The 19,911-nt window shown below is 46.2% G+C and overlaps 1 protein-coding gene across 1 annotated transcript in view; it reads left to right on the top strand.

The window, feature by feature from the left end:
* Window positions 1–6,067: 6,067 nt before the first annotated feature.
* The window catches only part of TFCP2L1 (transcription factor CP2 like 1), a 34,031-nt gene continuing 20,187 nt past the window's right edge, over window positions 6,068–19,911 (top strand). Inside the window, exons 1-2 of the mRNA XM_075028763.1 lie at window positions 6,068–6,169; window positions 10,503–10,654. Coding sequence (XP_074884864.1) covers window positions 6,108–6,169; window positions 10,503–10,654 — 214 coding nt within the window. The 5' untranslated portion in view covers window positions 6,068–6,107. The remainder of the gene's footprint in view (window positions 6,170–10,502; window positions 10,655–19,911) is intronic.

Here is a 19,911-nt window from a genome sequence, read left to right as displayed (position 1 = left end):
TTCTCAGTGGGGCTGCTCTTCAGCTGGTTGATTCCCAGCCTGAACTGGTGCTTGGGGTTATTCCAGCTCAGTGCAGTACTTCACATGTCTCTGCTAATCTTCATGAGGTTGTTGGCCTCAAGTTTCCCAAGGTCCTGCTGGATGGAAGCACGGGTGCTCGGCACGCCAACCGCCTCACCTAACTTGGTGTTGTCTGCAAATCTGCAGAGGGTGCCTGCTTGTTCAGGCTTTTCAGACTCCCTTTCCATGAGGAGAGAGGACACAGCCTTGGTCTGTGGGATCTATGGACTAGACATCTCCTGGCACCTTTTCCTGCGCTTTCACACCCCCTCCCTCTCCGGCAAAGCGGGTTTAAGCAGTCCCTGCTGCAGCCTGGCCCCCGCCTGCTCCATCCCTCCCTTTCCATCCCTGGTTGCGCTGACACCAGTGTTTGGGGCAGTGTGGCAAACCAGACTGGTGGGCGGATGTGGGATACACATCCCATCACAGATATTTTTGTCCCGGCTACAATTATTTTTGCTGTGAAGCGAAGCTTCCTCAGACAGCGGAGCTGTGAGCAGAGCTGCTCTGTTTTCGGCCCTGGGTGACGAAGCTTCGCCTCCGGCCGCTGCTCCCCGCAAAGCCCCGGGAGGTGACGGTCCCCCTCGCTCGGGTGTGCGAGGATGCGATGTATTTACGCCGCTCCAGCCGAGGCTGCTAGGAGCAGGCAGCACGCGGTGACCTCGCCGAGGGGCCGTAACTAACCCCCGAGACACGTACCGGGCACAGCTGTTTGCAGAGTCAGTGTCTGCTGCTGGCCAAAAAGGACATGCTTTTTTTTTTGTTGTTGTTGTTGTTGTTCTTTTTTTTTTTTTTTTTCTTTTTTCAGAAGTCATGTGCTGCTTTCCTACTAGCGCTGCTGGCTCTGGAGGCTTCTCTCGCAGCAGTGTAAACACGGCTACCGTGTGTGCTCCATTGGAGAGAGCGCCGGTCCCCGTAACTGCAGCCCTGTAGCTCACAATGAGACAGCCAATGCCAATAGATGTATAACGAGCATTTAAAAAGCACTTATTTTGTCATCCAATCATCGATCATCCTCACTGTGTAAATATTTTTTGTTTCCACAACAAAATGACTTTAAAAGAAATGTGCACCAGGAAGAAAAAACCTTCTGATTCTGCTGATAAAATCAGGACAGTCAAAATGATTAATGTGACATTGGGGAAAGCTCGCAAACGAGGCTTAATTTCTGTGGCAAAAAGACCTCATGGATTCATCGGTGTTTGGTTGTGCCTGGAAATTCAGTGGCAGCTGGAAATTTGATGGTGACCCCTGATAAATGAGAAAATGGTGAGGGTTTTAATGAATGACTTGAATAAGAAAATAAATAAGCCAGTCTGTGTGGTATTCTTCCTGATATTTGTTTTGCTATTATGTTCAGTTAACGCGGTTCTCATTGTGTCATGATGATTGTGTTGACAGCACATCACGACATATGAGCACTGCTGGCAGTTTGGCTGTCGGGGAAGGGGATACATCGCCTTAGACACACAAAGTAAAACAGGGAGGTGACTGTAATAGGAAGGCATTTGGAAGCCTCTGGCGAGGCAACGTCAGAGATCATGAAGATAGAAAGGATCCCGGTGAGCATCTTTGTTCTCCTCTGTCAAACTGGCCACAGGACCTAAATGAATTCCTTTCTGTTCAACTTTTTTTTTTTTTTTTAGGAGAAAAATTTAGTCTTGATTTACATCTAGAAAATGGGGATGGGAAAAGGGGGCTTTAACCACAAACTTTGGGAAAGTTGCACTCATGGTCGATTACTTTCCTTGCTAAATTGTGCATTCTGTTCTCAGCCTTGGTTTATTAATTTGCAGTGTTTATTCCCTGGCTCTTGTATCTTTGCTGTGAGGTTTAGGAGCATTTGTTATGAAATCTTGATTTCCCATGTGAGTATTTATAGACTATGTTTGAGTCACCTGTTAATCTTCCTCTGGATAAAACCAAACTAAGCTCCTTGTTTCTTTCACTACAAGGCATATTTTCAAGACATTGCTCATTCTCAGTTTTTCCAGTTCGGTGGCCTCCTTCTCGCTTGTAACACCAAGACTACCTTCATACTGCCGGTGGTAGCCATTGCCCCAAACTGCTGGCCACCAGCTGTGCCCCGAGGTGCTGTTCGGTAGAGGGCAATGGGAACCCATCTAGGCTGGTTTCTGTCTGAGAAGTGGACCTGCACAGGATGGGTGAGGACACCCCAAGGGTCAGTGGGCTACCCGGGAGAGCCTGCACTTGCCACTGGAAGCTGTCCCAAACCCTGTCAAAGGCAAAGCAAGGATTTTCCAGCTTTTAGAACAATAAGGGCTGTATAAAAGCTGTTCCTTTCTTCATTCAGAACATCGCAGTTGATTAAAACCTTGGGGTTTCAGTCCTTTCTAGTTTCTGGTGCCTTCAGTGTTTTCCAGGGAAGGTAGAGCAAACTAACCAGTCACAGTACAGCCACTTTTCTTGGTTATCTTGCAGACCCTACTTAAATATAGCGACTCCACAGATCCCCAAGTCAGAGGCTGGAAACCTGTGATCTAAAATACACACAGAGGCAACACAAAAGGCACCGTGCTGATTTTTTTTTTTCTTAAAGCATATTCAGTGCTTGGGTGACCAACCCAGTAAGTCTTCCCAAGCCTCTGCAGCTCATTCCAGATCCCTGCAGCTCATCCCGACAGGCTGTAACTCTATGGCCCATGTATCAGGAGAGAGTTGGAATAATCCCTGGATAACCTTGACTAATGCCATAATGAGCTAACAGCAGCTTTTGGAAGCTCTTCAATACGGTATAAAGTTTAACCTTGATCCTTTAAATTTATTTTGGGCCTCATGAACACAAAATCGCTTATCTGACGTAGAAGCTCCTGTTAGACTTTTCAGAAGCAATTCAGATGTTTGTGGTGTAATTCATAACGGTATGGAGATGCTTTGTTTCCTTTGAATTTGGTGGGAGTTAAGTGCTTAATTACTTTTACTGATCCGAGCTTTTACTTAGCCATCTCTGCAGTGTTATAATGCTCCCATGCCCCTTGGCTAATGGAAACACCTTTTTTTCAGGGACAGGGAATAGAATATGTGACTATATCTCAGTCACTTCTGTGCAAAGTCTACTGGCTTGGCTCTAAGTGCCGAGAAGCTGACCTAAACCTCTTGACTCTCCAACAAAGCAGATGAAGGGCATACATGTTTTCCACCCAGTGCTTAGCTAAAGGGACTGTAACGACCAGTGAAGCAGCAGAACGAACTTTTGGGGCAATAACAACTTAAACTGAAAGTACAGATATTAATGCTTGAAGGTTTTGTGTTTGGGTTTTTTTTTGTGCGTGGTGGGTTTTGGTTTTTTGTTTGGGGTTTTTTTTGTTTGTTTGTTTGTTTTTTAATCAGGAGGACTTACATACTTAAAAATATTGGTCCTCTTTGTGCCAGCTTGAACTTGTCGGCACGGTACTTCTGTGCCCAGGTGCAAATGTCTGCAGGAAAAGATACTTATTTTTAAAATACTTTCTCACACAAAACGTATGCCGAGGTCCACTCATAGCATTACCTCAAGTAGAAAAATCCATCAAACAAAATAGTCACTCAATCCCTTTTGATCATATGAGCAAAGCATTTTACCGTGGCCAATTGGACAAGCCTCTAAAAAGAGAGATGAAGAGCAGTCAGCACAGCAGAGGGAAAGAAATTACTTTCATGTGGGAGGGAGCAGGATGGCAGAGGGAGGCTTGGGTAGGAAAGCTGCGGTGGAGATTTTTTCACTGAGGGGCTGTGTTAGGGAAAGAGGAAGAGCAGACGCTGGGTGATCAAGGGAGCCCCAGAGCGGGGCAGAAGAGGACTTGGTCTGTATGGTGTGGTGGATTTTAAAGATCAGGAGAGGGTATCTGACGCTGTGATGCAAACTTCTGTGCTGGGGGAAGAGCAGGACTTGGACTAGAAGAGGTCTGAGATTTCTTTCAGGAGAAGTAGACAAAGAACAAAGATGTCTTCTTTCTAATCAGATTTGGCTAAGAAAGAGATGGGAGGGACAGGAAGATTTAGGAGACAGATCTGCTAGCAGAGTCTCTGTAAAATTAATTAGCAGATCTTGCCTTTATTTTCTACATTCAGCAACAGGCCAGAAAGGAAATGAATGGGATTATTTTAAAGCAATTTTACCTCCAACATGTTTACTTTCTAGAAAGATAGTAAAGAAAACATTGACATGCCAGACTTGATGGGATCCTTTGTTTCCTATGGTGTGGTCATTTACTCTTACATCGGACTTCATATTTCTCCAGTCGGTGCAGCAAACTACTTAAACTGTGGAAGGATATTTACTGTTTAGAGAAGTCCTTGGACACTTCAGCAAACTTCATCTTGTTTCTCTGTCCAAGAGCTATATATAGACTTTGCTCAATCAAGGTCTGAGCAGCTGCTGCTGCTCAGATGTTGTGTGAGCAGAGCTAAATATTTTTAAGAGTATAAAAATGTGACAAGATAACTCCAGCCATTTTGCTTTGAAAGAACCAGGTGTTTGTCCAGCCGTGTAGTAACAGAGGAAAGAGAAACTACCTTAAAGGCACATTTATTTGTGCTATTTCTTAGTCTGAAACTAACAGAGACAAGCAGACATAAATAATGCATCTTAAAAACTGTAAGACTCATAGCACCTCTGCGAAGCTACTTAGTTCCCTTCAGGTTACCTTGTTCTTCACCTCATGACACATCGGGATATGAACTGCCAATGCCTATAGTTTTACTCCACCTCACTCTCCCGGGCTCGACCTAGTGATGATGCTATGACAGTATTGATATTCTATAATCATAGTAGGATAATAAAAATTTCATGTGACAGGGAAATGCTGCTATCTTGGCTATAAAATATGGCAGTACATGATAATATATGCCGACAGCTACCCTGAGTAAACTGCCTTTCTCTTGGCTGAAATTTGACCAGGAAGCTTGCGGGTAGGAAGCCTTCTCCCGCAAAACCGATGGGAAGATTTTTAATGACTCAGAGTAATGAAGGGTCTGTTTCCATTTCTGCTGGTGGATAGACAATAGGACATGACCAAACGGGGAACCCCCCTCTACCCTTTTGTTCCCCCTCCCCAAACTATCAAACATGAGAAGGATTGATGGGGTAGGAAGGTGCCCTGAGAGCGGGGGGGGGGTGTGTGTGGGGGGGGGAATTAGGAAGATGGTGGGTATGGACAGCCTTGCAGGTGAGGATCAGGATCCGCAATTCGAAATGGTAAAGACAAACAGATTACTCCTTACCGAGCAGGGAGTTGCATTCGGAAAGACAGAAGGGGTTTGGGCGGGTTAGGGGTGAGTTTAGTCCCTGACACTGTCCTCTTGCTCCTGCATGTCCTCCGGCAAATTACTTTGTGTCTCCCTCTCCCACCTGGAAAATCCCCCCCCCCCTCCCCCGACATAAAGTTCACATTAACACGAAGCACAGGCCGGCGTAAGAGTCAGACAGGACGGAGTTCGAACCACCGGCCGTCCTTCACTTAAAGAAGTACGGATTTTGGAGGAACCCGAGCAGCGATTTCACGCTCAGCCTCGCCGACCTCAGCGGGCGCTGCCAGGACACCCCCCGGCCGGCCCCGAGCCGGCTGGCTTTTAAAAGACAGACACGGGCAGTTCGGGGGCCGGCCGGCCGGTCCCAGCAGAACCGCTCCGGACCTGGGGGTCGCGTCCCCCCCCCCAGTACCCCGGGGCTGCCGGCTTTGCCGTGCCCGTCCCTGCTCTCCCCTCCGCCGCCGGCTCCCCCCTTCCCTCGGCGGGGCTGGGGGGGGGGTGCGTGGGGGGGGTGCGGGTGTCCGTCCCTGCGGCCCCGGCGTGCCCGGGGAGAGGCGGGGCGAGGCGGGCCGGGGGAGGGCTCGGCCGGCTCCGGCGTCCCGGCCCGGCCAACCCGCGCCCGCCGGGGCTGAGCCATAAAAGCGCCGGGAGCCGCCGGGGCCGCGGCTCCAGTTGGCCGCAGCCGTCCCCGGCGCGCCTCGGGGTGGGCAGCCCGGCTGGCCCCCCGGCCTCCCCCAGGCACCGCGCCGGACCCCTCCCCCGTCCCCCTTCTTTTTTTCTCTCTGCCCGCCCGCAAGATGCTGTTTTGGCACACGCAGCCGGAGCACTACAACCAGCACTCGACCGGCAGCTACCTGCGGTGAGTTCCCCGTCCGTCCCCCCTGCCCACCCCGGGCAGCCCGAAACCCCCGGGGGGGTCCCCGGCGCCCTGGGCACGGGGGTGGGGTGGGAGAGGTCCCCCCGGTTTGAGATCCTCCGTACCCGGCCATCGCCCGGGGTTAGCGCTGCCAGCTCCTTCTGAGACATGTGGGCTCTTTTTTCTTTTTTTTTTTTTTTCTTCGTGGTTGTTTTTTGTTTGGTTGGTTTTGGTGGGGGTTTTTTTTTGTTTTGTTTGTTAGCGCGTGGTTAGACAACTACCTGCAGTTTTTGCTTGATTGCTTTTGCCGGCTTCCCTCCTCTCCGGGGCTTGGGTAGCGCAGTTCAAAGGGAGAAGGTGCGACAGTTGCAAAGGGCTGTCAAAAGTCTGCGGAAAACCTCTGTTGGCCAGCTAAGAGGGCGTCCAGTTTTTTCGCAGGGTGGGATTTCTTTCTCCTTTTTGGGACGATGGGTAAAAAGCTTAGAATTTCACTTTCTGAACTTGCCTAAACCAGCTTTTTCCTGTCTCCAAACAGTTGCGTTTAATTAAATGTGCCTAATTTAAGCACAAGGGCTGCGAAACAATAGCCTGTAACATGTGTAGCACAAACCCGTATTTCCTCCCTCCAAAAGACAACAAAGACAACTTTGGGAGTTTCCTTTCTGCTGGGTGCTTGTGAATTATTTTTTTTTTCTGAATATGTAAAGCTGAGGTCTCAGCTGGTGTCAATTGCTGCTGCTCTGCTGAAGTGTGATTTTTGTTGAATTTAGCAGTGGAGAACCTGGTTGTGGCCCAAGAGCCTTGCTTTCAAAACGTACCCCCCAAATAACCACCTTTGAGAGAACATCGAGTTTGTCTGGTGAAGCACTTCGAACACAGATAATGCTTCCCTTTCAAGGAGACACTCCATCTTAACTATTCCTGCTCCCTGTCAGCGCATTTGCAAAGGAATTTTTTTTTAACTAAATAATAATTTCCCATTATCAAATGATACAATACTGTGAGATTCTTCCTTTCTGGCAGCTTCTCCACTTTTCCGCACCAGGTTCTTCACCTCATCCCTCTATGCCAGTAAGTCTGTTTTAACAACATGTGTGTGGCAAAAGCCTTGCTTCGTGTTTGCAAACCTGATTAGTTTAGGACAGTGAGAACGGTAGTAGGAGAGGAGCATCAGCATTGGTACTTGTGCATACTCTCTTTGCACTAGAGAGCATTTATGGTGCTCAGGCTGCTTTGTTAACTCCATGGATTTGTAGCACGAGTGCTACAAGATCATCAAGTCTGGGTCAGGCTTGAGCCCACATTTCAAATGCCTTTTAATTGGCCAGAAAACACATTAGATTATTTTTGCTGGCTTGATGCTAGCTGGGGGGATAAAGGATACCTGATCTGGCAGGAAGGCTGCTAGTATGAAGGTAATCTGTCAGTGTTTGAGGAACAAACTTCAGCTTTAGGGAGTATCTGCTGCTGTGACCGTGGTGGTTTTGATCTGGGACTAAAAGCCCTAAAACAAGTTTTATGGCAGCAATGGCCTCAGGTGTTTCACAGAAGGTCAGCTGAATAAAACCCTTCTTTTTTTGTAGGGACCTCTAATTCTGGCCACTTCACTCTCCATGGGAATGTGGCAAGACATGCATTTCTAGAGGGGCATTTTTCTGCTGAGCTGTGCCTTTCTGAAGGCTCTCTGTACCCACTTGTAGCAACTTCGCAGAGGAAGCTGAAATAGTACAATCCTTGAAGTAGCTGTAGGAAAAGTTTGTATTGATTATAATTTGCAGAGATCAAAGGCTTTGTGGGTGTCTGAGACATCTGTGTAAATTCTGCTGTACCTCAGTGGTATTTGTAATTATAGCAAGACAATACTACAGAAAAATCCTCTTAAATCTTCATGCATTTTTATGGAAACCCAGTATGTGTTTTACTCTCTGTTCTGCCAGCTGACTGAAGTCTCAGAAAACTTTTCCCCTTCCCAGGTAAGCAGACTAACTGTTGGTTAAGACCAAAACTGTAAAGCTTTAGCATAAAGGTGAGACTTGGGAGAGTTTTAAGGGTTTCCCCCCCCTTTTTTTAAGGATGGGAACTGTTGTAAAATCCTGCTTTTTCCAAAACTTGATTTGCAACTCTTTAGTGAAAAGAGTTGAAGAAATATTGTGATGACTTGTATACCTAGAGCTTAGAAATTCTTTTAAGCCTTGATCTGTTGCTTACATCCTTCTAAGTTCCAAACACTTCTAATAAGGTGAAATGTTTTAGAAGGGCTTGATGCAAAGCCATGGATACCACTGGCCATTAATTCAAATGCTATAGGAATAAAAATGTGATTAACTTGTGTGGCTTCATGAGCGCTTAAATATTGCGAACCTTTTCAGAAACCAAATCATGGATTCCTCCACGCTTATAGTCTTCAGCAATCAGACAGCTGTTCCAGCAAGTGTAGGGGTGTTAAGAGCCTAATGTGAAATATGATATTTGAATTTTGACTTCCCCTTGCCTAAATTTCCCAACTGTTTCAGCTGAATAGGTGTATGAAATCCTCACCCTTAACTGTTAAACCTGGGCCAGATTTTGTGTGCTGTTTACTGCAGAGGCTTTCAGGCTTCAGAGTTTTTGACCTGTTCTCATCTGTAAAGCAACATGCATTCCAATAGCATTTTGCAGATGAGTGTGTTAAGAGCAAATGTTGGCATCTGGGGTGAGTGAGATGACTCTGTGGAGCAGTATCAGATCCTGTGTATGTGTGGAGCAATGCTATCTATTTCAGAAATCTACTGCAAGCATTTCTGTCACTTCATTACTGTAGTAAATCATCACTAAGGAAAAAAAACCCAACCCCTCTCTATGGCTGTAGTTAGGCAAGAGCTGTGATTCTGTCAGTAATGCCGGTAAGCAAATGGGGCTGGATGCCTTCGAGTTGGTGATAATATGGAGGGGGTGGGGTTGGAAGAGAGAATGGAAACAGAGATGGGTGTTTCTTTTCTCCTGTCTGTATCTGAAATGGCACAGTTTGCTCTCTGGCTTTATTTTACCATAAATAGAAGTACCTGTGTTTGAACCAGGCACTTCAGCAGTTTGCTATAAACTGCTGCACCGTTTCACTCATGACCTGGGTAGCCTTCAAGGTTGTGGGTGCTATGAGTGAAAGCAGGGTGGATCATTAACTGAACAGGCAAGGAAAAAATTCTTAATGCTCTTTCCATAGGGAGCCTGCCTGTACATGCTGCCATGTTCCTGAACAGTTTTTCTTAAAGCTTTTTGTGTATGGGATTACTGAAGGGAGCAGAACTGCAGCCTCTGTAATGGGAATCTCAAGTCTTCACACATCTGGAGGAAATGGAGGAGAAAAAAAAGAATAACTTACTCTGAACTGGTCTCCATGTTCAACGTAATCCTCCTAATTTGGAAGGGTATTAATGTCTTAAATAGGCGGACACAATGATCAGAAATGTTAGTGACATGGGAAAGGCTAATGTGGTTCTTCGGTATCAGACATGCTGAGATAAGGATGCTTATTCCTGACGTCTCATTTTGTACTAATTATTCTGTTGTGCTCTCAGCCTTGCTAATACCTATTCTGCTTGGGGATTAGTGTGGGTTGGGATCAGTCTGACACTAAATCAGCAGGCAGGTCAGCATGAACATCTTGTAAAGCAGTGAGAACTGGGACTGCATGCAGGTCCTAGTGAAGCTGCTCCTGAGCACCTGTGTGTCCATTTATAAAGGTAGCCCAATGCTGACTTAAGAGCTACGCGATTCCTTGTGACCAGGTTTATTTGAGTGCAAGGGGATGTTATGAGTCAATTAATCCGCAGTTCTTGCTGTCACTTACCTGAATGTCTCCTTTTTATACCAGAGCTGTCTGTTCCTCACCCTTGGCTGCTACTTGTAGACATTTTACTAATCTGACATTCAGCTGTCAAAATAAAGTACCCTTTCTTACTTTTTTATTTCTGAAAGGCTTTTGTCTGAGAACCTAAGAACTCTTAAACAAATGTCCTTCCACAAGGATGAAGAGTCTATCTTTGATATTTTTTTTCCGCATGAGGCAGACTGCTTAACTGAAAAGTAAACCTGATTTTATGTTTTAAAAACATAATTAATTCTCAAAAATATTCTGGTTTGTTAATGCTGTGTTCTTTTGTCCAGTGCTGACATCCTACAGGCAGAAGTTGCCTTGCTGCATTATACAGGCCAAATTCTTTCTTTTTTAGCCATCATAACTTGGTGTTTCTCCAGAGACCATCTCCATTATCTCAGAGCATGAGAATCAAGTGAAGAATGAGGCTAGAGTATTCTGTACAGTTTTTGTAACTAAATGTGTGTGAATTGTATGTTGCAGAGATGTCCTTGCGCTGCCGATCTTCAAGCAGGAAGAACCGCAGCTGTCTCCTGAGAACGATGCCAAACTGCCACCCTTTCAGTACGTCCTCTGCACAGCCACGTCACCTGCTGTGAAACTCCACGAGGAAACCCTGACCTACCTCAACCAAGGTAGGGTTTGTACTACACTGAACGAGGGCGTATTTCCTGGGAACAATTCATGAGAAAGAGATTTAATCCCATACTTGTGCCTTTACTGGGAGGGCAGTGGGATGGGAAAAAGAGGGATAGAGATGGGGAGGGGGATGGAGGAAAGGAGGAATATTTAATTTTTCATATTTAAATACCAGATTGTCAACTGATATAAAATAATGAAGTACCACTGATTTAACTGTTGACTTAAAGCAGCATTATAGCATCCCTGTGGCCAGGTACTGGCTTGATCTCAGATGACTTACACTGCAGTCTCCTACCCTTATCTTAAAAGGGCAGACTAATTAAGCAGATTGGCAACCTTTGGGTTGGGGAGGGCTCTTACTATTGCAAGTCCCCAAGTGCTGGAGGGCATTGCCAGAGGATGAGTTAGCAGGTATCCGAGGGCTCCTCGGTGCTCTGGGCAGAGTGTGACATCCCTCCCACTGGCTGGGCGATGTGGCTCTGCGCAGTCCCTAACTTGACAGGTTGCTGGGGTTCAGTGTAGCAAGGTCCTCTGTCACTGACCTCATAGGCTAATTTTTACTCCTGGATAAACAAGCGCTGTGTGTTTCTCCAGGCTCTTTTTTTTTTTCCTCCTTTGGCAGAATTTGTGCAGACACATCTGTGGTTGGAGTTTGGCTGTCACTTTGCAGCACCTCCTGTGCATGGGTCCTGGCAGGATCAGACCTCTTCAGGCACAGATTATGCTAAAACTTACTAGACGTATTTTCTGCCAGGTTGTAAACAAGGGCATTAGCCTAGCAACAAGCTGAAGGCTGTCTGCGCTGTTACTGAGGTTCCTCTCCTGTTTCAGGATGCTGCCCTGGCTCTAAGCAATGTGTACTGAGCCTGAAGCTCACTCAGGTGCCTCTCTAGCTAGGTTTCTCAATGCTTGTATGACGTGGAGCTCTGACCTCAGGTGCGGCTGGCTGCTGGGTCTGTGTTGCTAGCTGCTAGACCCATGGAGCCCCCATAGAAAAGTCAGCCGAGTGCTGCAGGCTCTACCCAAGGAGCCAGATCTTTCCTGTCACGTAAGCTGGCATTGTGCTGTCTCCAGTATCAAAGGATGCTTGAGACTTTGTGACCGTCTTCCCAGTTTATCCATCCAAATACAGCAGACCCCAGGAGGCGATATGGGGCATATCAAGGGTGAGATGGAGATGAATCTTCCCGTGAAACACAATTCTTTCCTGTTTCAGAGTAAAAGATTTTCTGTTGTGAAAAGCAGTTGATAGCCAAATATTTAGCACACATGAGGCAGTGTCTATTTTTTTTTTACCTTGGTAGGGCAAAAGTTAGACAACTCTTTACACAATACCATGAGTTTTAAAAACCTGTGTGACTAGAGCAGTCTATGTTTTCCTATGCAAAAAGTAAGACTGTTACTGCCTTTGTAGATAGACCATGTGTGTTAGGCTTTCCCTTGCTTACTATTGCAAGGAGTTGTCTCCTGCTCCATCTCGACACAGTACTGACCTGTTTCCTTGGCAGACCACCAGTTCTCGGAAATCTTCTGCATCTGCCCTTTATCCCTCATGGGGGAAGGTGGGATATGTCCTTGCAGAATACACCCTGGAGAGCGTGAGGCTGGACAGGCCTGGAGGAACAAAGCAGGGATGAGGCTGGCAGGAGCTGTGCAGTGGGGCAGAGTTGGGAAGGGGCTGAGAGAAGAAGTGGGCACTCTTTAGTGCTGTTGGCTTGCCACAGTGGATGGAAACAGCACCTTTTCCTAGAGAGTCTTTGGGATGATTAGTGGTAAAAGGTGATGCATCTCCTGACAGCTGAATGGCTCACTGCTTTCTGTTCTTCCTGGCAGGAGCTTTGCATCTGCCTGACACCTTCTTGGGAGCATCCTCACCTCATTTATTTAAGCTCCCAAGCAATTCGTCTTCCTCCTTACACTAAGATGCTCTGGGTTTCTTGAAAAACCTCTTGTAATTCAAGGCTCTCTGTATGTAGATGGATTTTTTTTTCTTGAGATCTTGCAGTGTACCTATTTTAAAAGCCATTCTGCTCCACTCCAGGTTGTTTCAGACTCCACACCATTGGCTGCACTTTTGCGCCTGGCACTGACCCTTTCCAGTAGCAAGGGCAGGCCTTGACTGTAAATCCATCTGATGCGTAGTCTACCTTGATACTAAGGCCCTTAGACCAAAATCCCTTGCCTGTGCTGGTTAGCAAAAAGGGACTGGGGTCTGCTCCCATGTGGATATGAGCTGCTGTGAGATGCTTCTGGGTTCATGGAAGGTAACTACACATATGGGAAGAAGATGATGCTGGACACACCTTTCAAGCAGCTGTGGTCAGAGGTGGAGAGTCTGATTTCTGTTGGTGGGATGTCAGTGAGGACACTGCCTGGGGTTAAAAAGATGAGGATTTGTCTTACAATTCCAGGACAAAGAATCAATTGGCAGGTAACCTCCCATGTCACTTAGAGTTTTCTGTTTAGGAATATCTACATAAAAGGGTATTTGGTCTTTTTCATGACATCTGTGTCAAAAGTACGTTCCTCATGCAATGACCTTCTAGAATAAAAAATAGGAGGTGTGTCTTTTTAAAAACAAAAATTAAAGTGCATGAGTCAAATTTTCTTCTCCTTGCAGCCACACTTCTCTGGGGGAACCACTTTTGATTCTTGAGCTATATAGTTTCCCAGCAGGTACCTGTTGTGTAGGTATTTTCCCATCCTTTCTCCAAAACCAGAGGAGGGTGCTGCAACTCTTTACTTTGACCTGCTCAACACAAGCCAGGGAATCCCACCCAGGTGCTGCCACATTGATCTCAATTGTCCTGCCTGAGGTAGAGCCAAGTGCAAGTTAAAGGCTCTGACAGAAAATTAATCCCATTAATAGAATTATGTTGTATAAGCCTGAGAAGGTATGTGAAGGGGACCTCGAGGCAGCCCAGGTCTCTGGAGCCAATATTCATGGCATGGCAGAAGAGCTGACTGACTCCAGAGCACTGTGACCCAGCTGCGGTGCTGTAGCCATCTCATGAAGCAATTTAGACCATTCCCTACACCTTATCACCTTACACTGACTGTAAGCAAAGGGACACCTCTTGCACCTTACCCTCTTTCTGTGCTTATCGTGATCTGGCCAAACACTTACATAAAACTTCCCTTCTTCCTTGTATGCTTGGGTTTTGTGATGGATTACTTTAGCAAATGGGTAACTTCACTAATGGATGTCCCTCACCCTGTCTGCACTGGTGAAAGCATCAGTCATAGCTGGCTCCTAGTAAGGCAGATACAAAGATACAGTGGCTGTCCCAGCTCCAACAAAGCAATTCACATCCAGTGTGGTTACTTACCCAAATTGTGAGGACTGGGTTTGGGGTTTTCTGCTTGCTGGGTGACTCTTGCCACTTGCTGCCCAAATGTTCCTTCCTGACTCGAGCTCTTCACCACTCAGTAACTGACCTTTTGTCACTGCGAAGCAGTTCTGCTCCCTGCCCTGAAACACTTACTCCACGTGTGACTGGTTCAATGGTGGTCGGTGAGTGGACCAGCTCAGGAGACAGTCCATGTGCAGGACTGGATAGAAGAAAGGTCAGGTCTGACAGAGCTATGGAGTGGAGAAAGCTGGAAGAACCGGGTAGTACATTGAAGGCCAAGTTGTATAGCAGAGGTAAAAGAGGAACTGGTGGAGACATTCAGGTGAGATCTGAAGGGGTTTCATATGGGTTAGGAAGAAGGGCTGTCCAGTGGCTGTGTTTGTGTACAAAGAGGAGAGGGATGGGAGAGGGCTCCAGGCTTGTGGAGCATAATGACTTCTCGTGAGCCTTGCTGCTTGCTGGATAGACCCATGGAGGTGGTCAGTGGCATTGAGGAGGAAGAGGACTTTGGCCTGGGCTCTCCACAAGCGTGAAGGAGGAAGCTGAGAAGACTCCTGAGCTGGAGACCAGCGTTTGCAGCAAGGGCAGGGGAAGCATTTGTGAGGGATCATAGGGGAGTGAGCTTAGCTGTTGTGCTAAGTTGACTTGGGGACATTCAGCAGTGGCAGGCTCCCAAGCTTGTCTGCTCCAGTTTGAAACTGTGAGTGCTTGCTGGCTGCAGCTCTAGAACCAGCCTGTAAATGAAGTAACTAGAGTCAAATCCTAAGCTTGGTTTCCAAAGACTGACTCATTACACTTGTCTTTCCTGATCTCTTCCCCCCCTGCCTTCCCACATTCCTTGGGAAACTGGAGCCAGAGTCCTGCTAGCCCAAATTGAACATGATCTTAGTTTGCTAATCCTTAGGGCAGTTCCTACATTAAGAGATCTTTACTGGACCTCAGGAGGATTACTCATTTGATGGGACAAAGTATAGAGTCATTCGTATGGTGTCTTAACACCACTCCACCTTCAGTCCACAAAAGTGGTAAAGGTGCTGTCCTCACATTAGGAGCTGCTGCTGGCATCGCTCCTTTGGTCAGGGATCGCATCTGTCAACAGAGCAACACTGTCCAGAAGTCTGCAGCACAAACATCGCCTAATGTTTCTGGAACTAGCCCGCCTTTTAGCACTATTTCAGTGTCTCTTGTGGATAGGGATTTTCAGACAAACAATCAACCAGCAACCATATTACAAACCACTGCTTTAGCAAGAGGGCTTGATGCAGTTGCATATTCCATGGTCTGCAGTCATATGGGGTGTGGTTTGACCATGGCTGGTTGAAACCAGTTTTAAACATGGACAGAAATGGGAGCAATGAAGGTGGTTCCAGAAATTGCACCAGGAGGAATGCGGAGGAAGCAAGCACTGTACAGTAGATCTGAATGCTAATAAATGTGAGGAAATAAAATCATTCCTTTTAAAAAACAAAACAAGAAGCCAAAGAACACAAAAACCTGAAAGTCATTGCCCGAGGGAATCGGCTTGTAGTGCCAGAACCACATGTAGACTGTGAGCTATTCAAGTCATGATTTTGTTTCATGACCAGCATTGGGTTGGCTCAGAGCCTCAGATCTAAATTACTCCAAATAGAAGGTGGCTAAGGTTGATGGCAGAGGGTCGCTGAGAGCAAGCTGTGTGACAAATCCAGTCCTATCCCCCAGTGGTACTTCAGAGTAACTGGCTGTCACCTGCCTGTGAAGTTATCCTGAGGTTTATTCGGCTCTCCAGATCTGTGGTATGTTACTTGTGGTTCTTGGCCACGTGAGGATTTTAGTATACAGCTGGTTAGGGTTAGGAAGGCTGGCCATCTCTGCTTTACAGTGTCTTCCAGGAGTCATCTTTATTGCCAGTCCTAGACAGTTCAGAAAACAAGCAAGCCAAGAACCCAAACCATGAGGGAAAACCACTAACATCTGAGAAGACCTGTGATGATATTGGGAACATTGCTGTAGAGGTGCATAAGCAACAGATGCCTCGTGAAGCTAAAGATGGACTTAGTTTGAGTCTGGGTCACGCCTACATGAAATCCCCAAATTTCAGTGCTCAGGTGCAAAGGCATATATCCAGGTTCCAGACACGTGTGCATAAACTGGTACACTTTAAACTGTGCTCTGTTTAAAATCTGCTGGGTATTGTCCTGCCTCAGCTCACTGCAGATGTGTTCTGGTTTCTCCTCCAAAGAAAGGTGCAGAAAGCACTGACCGAGGAGCAGCTGAAGAAGACACCTTGAAGTGATTGCTTGGGTAGGAGATGAAATCGCTTACAACAGAAGGCAAAAGAGAACCTTTGCCTCCTTAAGGTCTAAAGTTCAAATTCAGTTGTCTAATCTTCCACAGCCAGAGAACCCAGTTTTAAACACTGAGATTTACAGTAAATGAAAAAAGCTGTTTTGTATTGACGTTAACTCCTACGTAATTGAGTTTTTATGGGGTTACAACTGTCTGAATATTTGTAGTTTTCCTGGAACAATTCTTTATTTGCCTAAATGAAGTGTAGAGAAGGCTGAGTGACCAGCTCTGCCTGGGTGTGCTTCTGGTTTAATTATAGCTCTGTTTGTGGGGATATTTTTGCTTTGTCCCATGCTAAGAACTGCCTCTTTTCCTAACAATCACTGCCATTACCGACCAGGCCCCGGGTATTTCAAGGAGCTCCGCTGCTGGTGGCCTCTCCTGTGTGAACATGCTCTCCACCCTTGCTTGAGATCACAGGCACAGCAATGACTTTGCGTCATTGAGACTGTGAATATCAGGTGCTCCCTGGTGGCTGCCCGCCTGTGCGTCCTCGATCCCTGATCGTTGTGGGGTGCTGTACTGCTCCTTGATCCCTTTCCGCGCTGTTCCTGGGTTTGGATGCCTTAAAAAATGGCTAACGAAGCTGGTTTGTTTTTTGTATTTCTGAGACCGGCTGCTTGGTGGTTTTGGTTCTTGTGGTGCACCTCTTCGTCTTTGGAGAAGGAATTTGTCTCCTGCCTGACTTTGAAGACAGCTCTGAGTAGGTTCTGGTGTCTCAGTTGAAGCCATTAATTGTGCTAGCAGCAATTTCCCCATATGTTTGGCAGCTCTGTCTTTGCTTGGCAGCCCAGGATAAACAACCCTGTCTCCAAACCACACCATCCCTAAGCTCACTATGAATCTTGCTTCAGATGACAGGGCACCTCTGCATAAGTAGAGCATCTGACTTCTGTTGTCCCTAGGAAGCTAGAATCTCAGTTGTCTTTTAACCAAGAGGCTGTTTTCTATTCTTTCTGTAATCCTTTCTTCTGTTGCTAACATCTGGATGAAATTCAAATGGGATTGTGAACTTGCTGGATTGTAGCCTGTGCACAACTCCTACTGAAAGCCCCTAGACTGCATTTCGTTCTCCCACTTCCATAAATCTTCAATATCTGTGAACGAAGGAAGTGCTTAGATGTTCCTCTGAGTGTAGTGAGAAGTAAGAGAATATCTGTAAGATTTTTTCCTTATATTCCATGTCATGTTTTTACTTTCCCCCATTATCCATATCTACTTTGAGATTCCTGTAATTATGACAGTGAAATTTTTGCCTGTCATCTTACAGCATTGGATGTTTGTATCAATGTACCTATCAATCTGAGACGTGGAGATTTCCCAATTAGCTTTCTCTAATTTGCAGTGTCCTAAAAGACCACATTTTCGGTAGCAATAAGAAGCTTGAGAAATACTGTAGTTTTGATATGATTAACTGTTTTTATAGGAGTAATAGATGATACTTTGTTTCTAAAGAGGCTGGAAAAACCCACCTTTTTTTTCCCCTTTGCTTCCTACCAGCCATTTATTGTGTGTTCTGGAAACTAGACAGCAAGTACTTGAGCAGTGAGATTCCTCTTGTCCTAGCTCCGTGCCACGTTTGTGACCGGTGTCAAAGGTACAGTCTGCTTTGATGGGGTGGTTGCCAATCACATCGTCTCCCCTGCTTTGTGGTAGGCACTGGCTGAGTAGCCTCGTGTGGTAGTGGGACTTTCTTTCTCCCCGTTTTTTACTGCAGAAATGTGGTGGAGGAAGCGACTTACCTGAGGGCACCTGAGGGAGCTGCTGGGTGGTGTCAGGAGTCGTACTCAGGTCTTCTGCATCCCTCTCCAGCACCCTTACCTGGGACCATTCTTCTTACTTATCTGAAACTCAAGTAAATATTACACACAAAGCTACTCTTACAGAGCTATAAAATCTGTTGTCCAAATTGACTTAGAACAGGTTGAAACCAGAAAAAGCCTGTATTTTTTACTTACACAGAGGGGGCTGAGGTTTTCTGAGCTGGACAGATGTGACTAAGATAGTCCTGGGTGTTTCAAGTACATGCTAGAGAAGTGGAAATACAGGAAGAAATTATTTTCACAGGGCAGATATTTTTTCAGCTTTCCATCAGAAGTCCATAATTTCTTCACTGATTAATTTGTATTAAAAAATCAACGTTTATACCATGGCTTAGATTATGTGGAGTCCAACAAAGTGGATGAGGTCTATGCAAGAGAAGCCCAAGTACACACAGTGAATTTAGCAACTGTGTCTACTGGCTGCTTTCGTGTCCTTGATTCAAAGTTAGACTGTATTCTTAGAGGAATTAAATGTACATCCCTCTCTTTTGAGTGGAAACCACTGTAAGTGAGTGTTTCTGTTAGTGCCTGTTAGCTATGAAGTGTCACCACTGTAAAACAGGCCATCTTCAAAAGTCTGGGAAGAGTAAGGCTCAGCCAAATGTTCATATAGTGAATAAGCACTAAAATTTTCCTCGAGCAAACTTGGCTCCGAGGCATGTGTTTGGCTTTCCCACAAGAAAGAAGTAGGGAAAGAGAAAGAAGGGGACAAAGAAACCCCCTCGAGTTGGGAGCAGATTGTAAAAGGAGGGAAAACATAGGAAGAGACATGATGACAGTGAAGCTCTATGGTGTAGTAGTAGAATTAGTAGTTATGAATTGGTCTGCTGCGTTCTTGTAAGTCTTGCTACCCTGGCGGTAGTGGCAAGTAGGGTAGGTATCCTCAGTGTTGGACTTAGATGGGTAGCTTTGCTACAAAGGGAAACAGGCAGGAGGCAGGTGAAGGGCAAGACTGTGAATGCTAAAGCAAGGCATGTGTAAATTTTGGTTCTTATCGCCACAGTATAAGCAAGTTCAGAAGGGGACCACACAAAAGAGGAGTGTGTGAGCATTGGTCATGACCGGGCAGTTTGATACAGATACAATGTGGACACTGAATACCAGAAACTGGGAAGATGCAGCCAGGAGAGGGCTGGCTGTACTCATCCTGCTCCATCTCTGGGTGCTTATAACTGGGTGCTGTGTTGAAGATGAGATGTGGGGCAAGACAGGCCTGCAGTGTCAGGATGACTCTTGTGTTCCTTTTGCATTTCCCGGCCCACAGTTGGTCCTCCTTTGCAGGATTTCCATGTTCCTAGCATAGTGGGAGCTTTCAGGGTGGCCTATTGTGTCGCTGGTGAATTCATAATATCTACTGGATAAACATCTCCTACAGCATCTTGTCAAATGAGGCTGCAGCAAGCAACTGCAGAATATCCACTGCCATATGTGGCCCAGGGAGGGAGGATTCTGCCCTTGCTCCTTGTCCTGCAGAGTGTCTGCGCACAGGACATTTCAGCAAGTCTTATGCTAAGTTTTATTTTTGCTTTTGTCTGGCTAAAAAGGTGTGGGCAATCAAGCATGCAAGTTCAGATGCCAGCTCTGTCACTCTTGCCTGTTTACCCTGGGGGTTCATTAATCTTTCTTGTCAGAAAAAATCTTTGTGTGTGCCTGATGCCCTGAATAGTTGCATTTGGCTGTTTCAAAGGTGATCCTCCTGCCTGCTGGATGTGCTTTGGTTTGGGAAGATAAATGCTTTCTTTTTTT

Source organism: Buteo buteo, chromosome 5, assembly GCF_964188355.1.
Source record: "Buteo buteo chromosome 5, bButBut1.hap1.1, whole genome shotgun sequence".
NCBI classification, from domain to species: Eukaryota; Metazoa; Chordata; class Aves; order Accipitriformes; family Accipitridae; genus Buteo; species Buteo buteo.
This window is presented reverse-complemented; position numbering and strand designations above follow the sequence as displayed.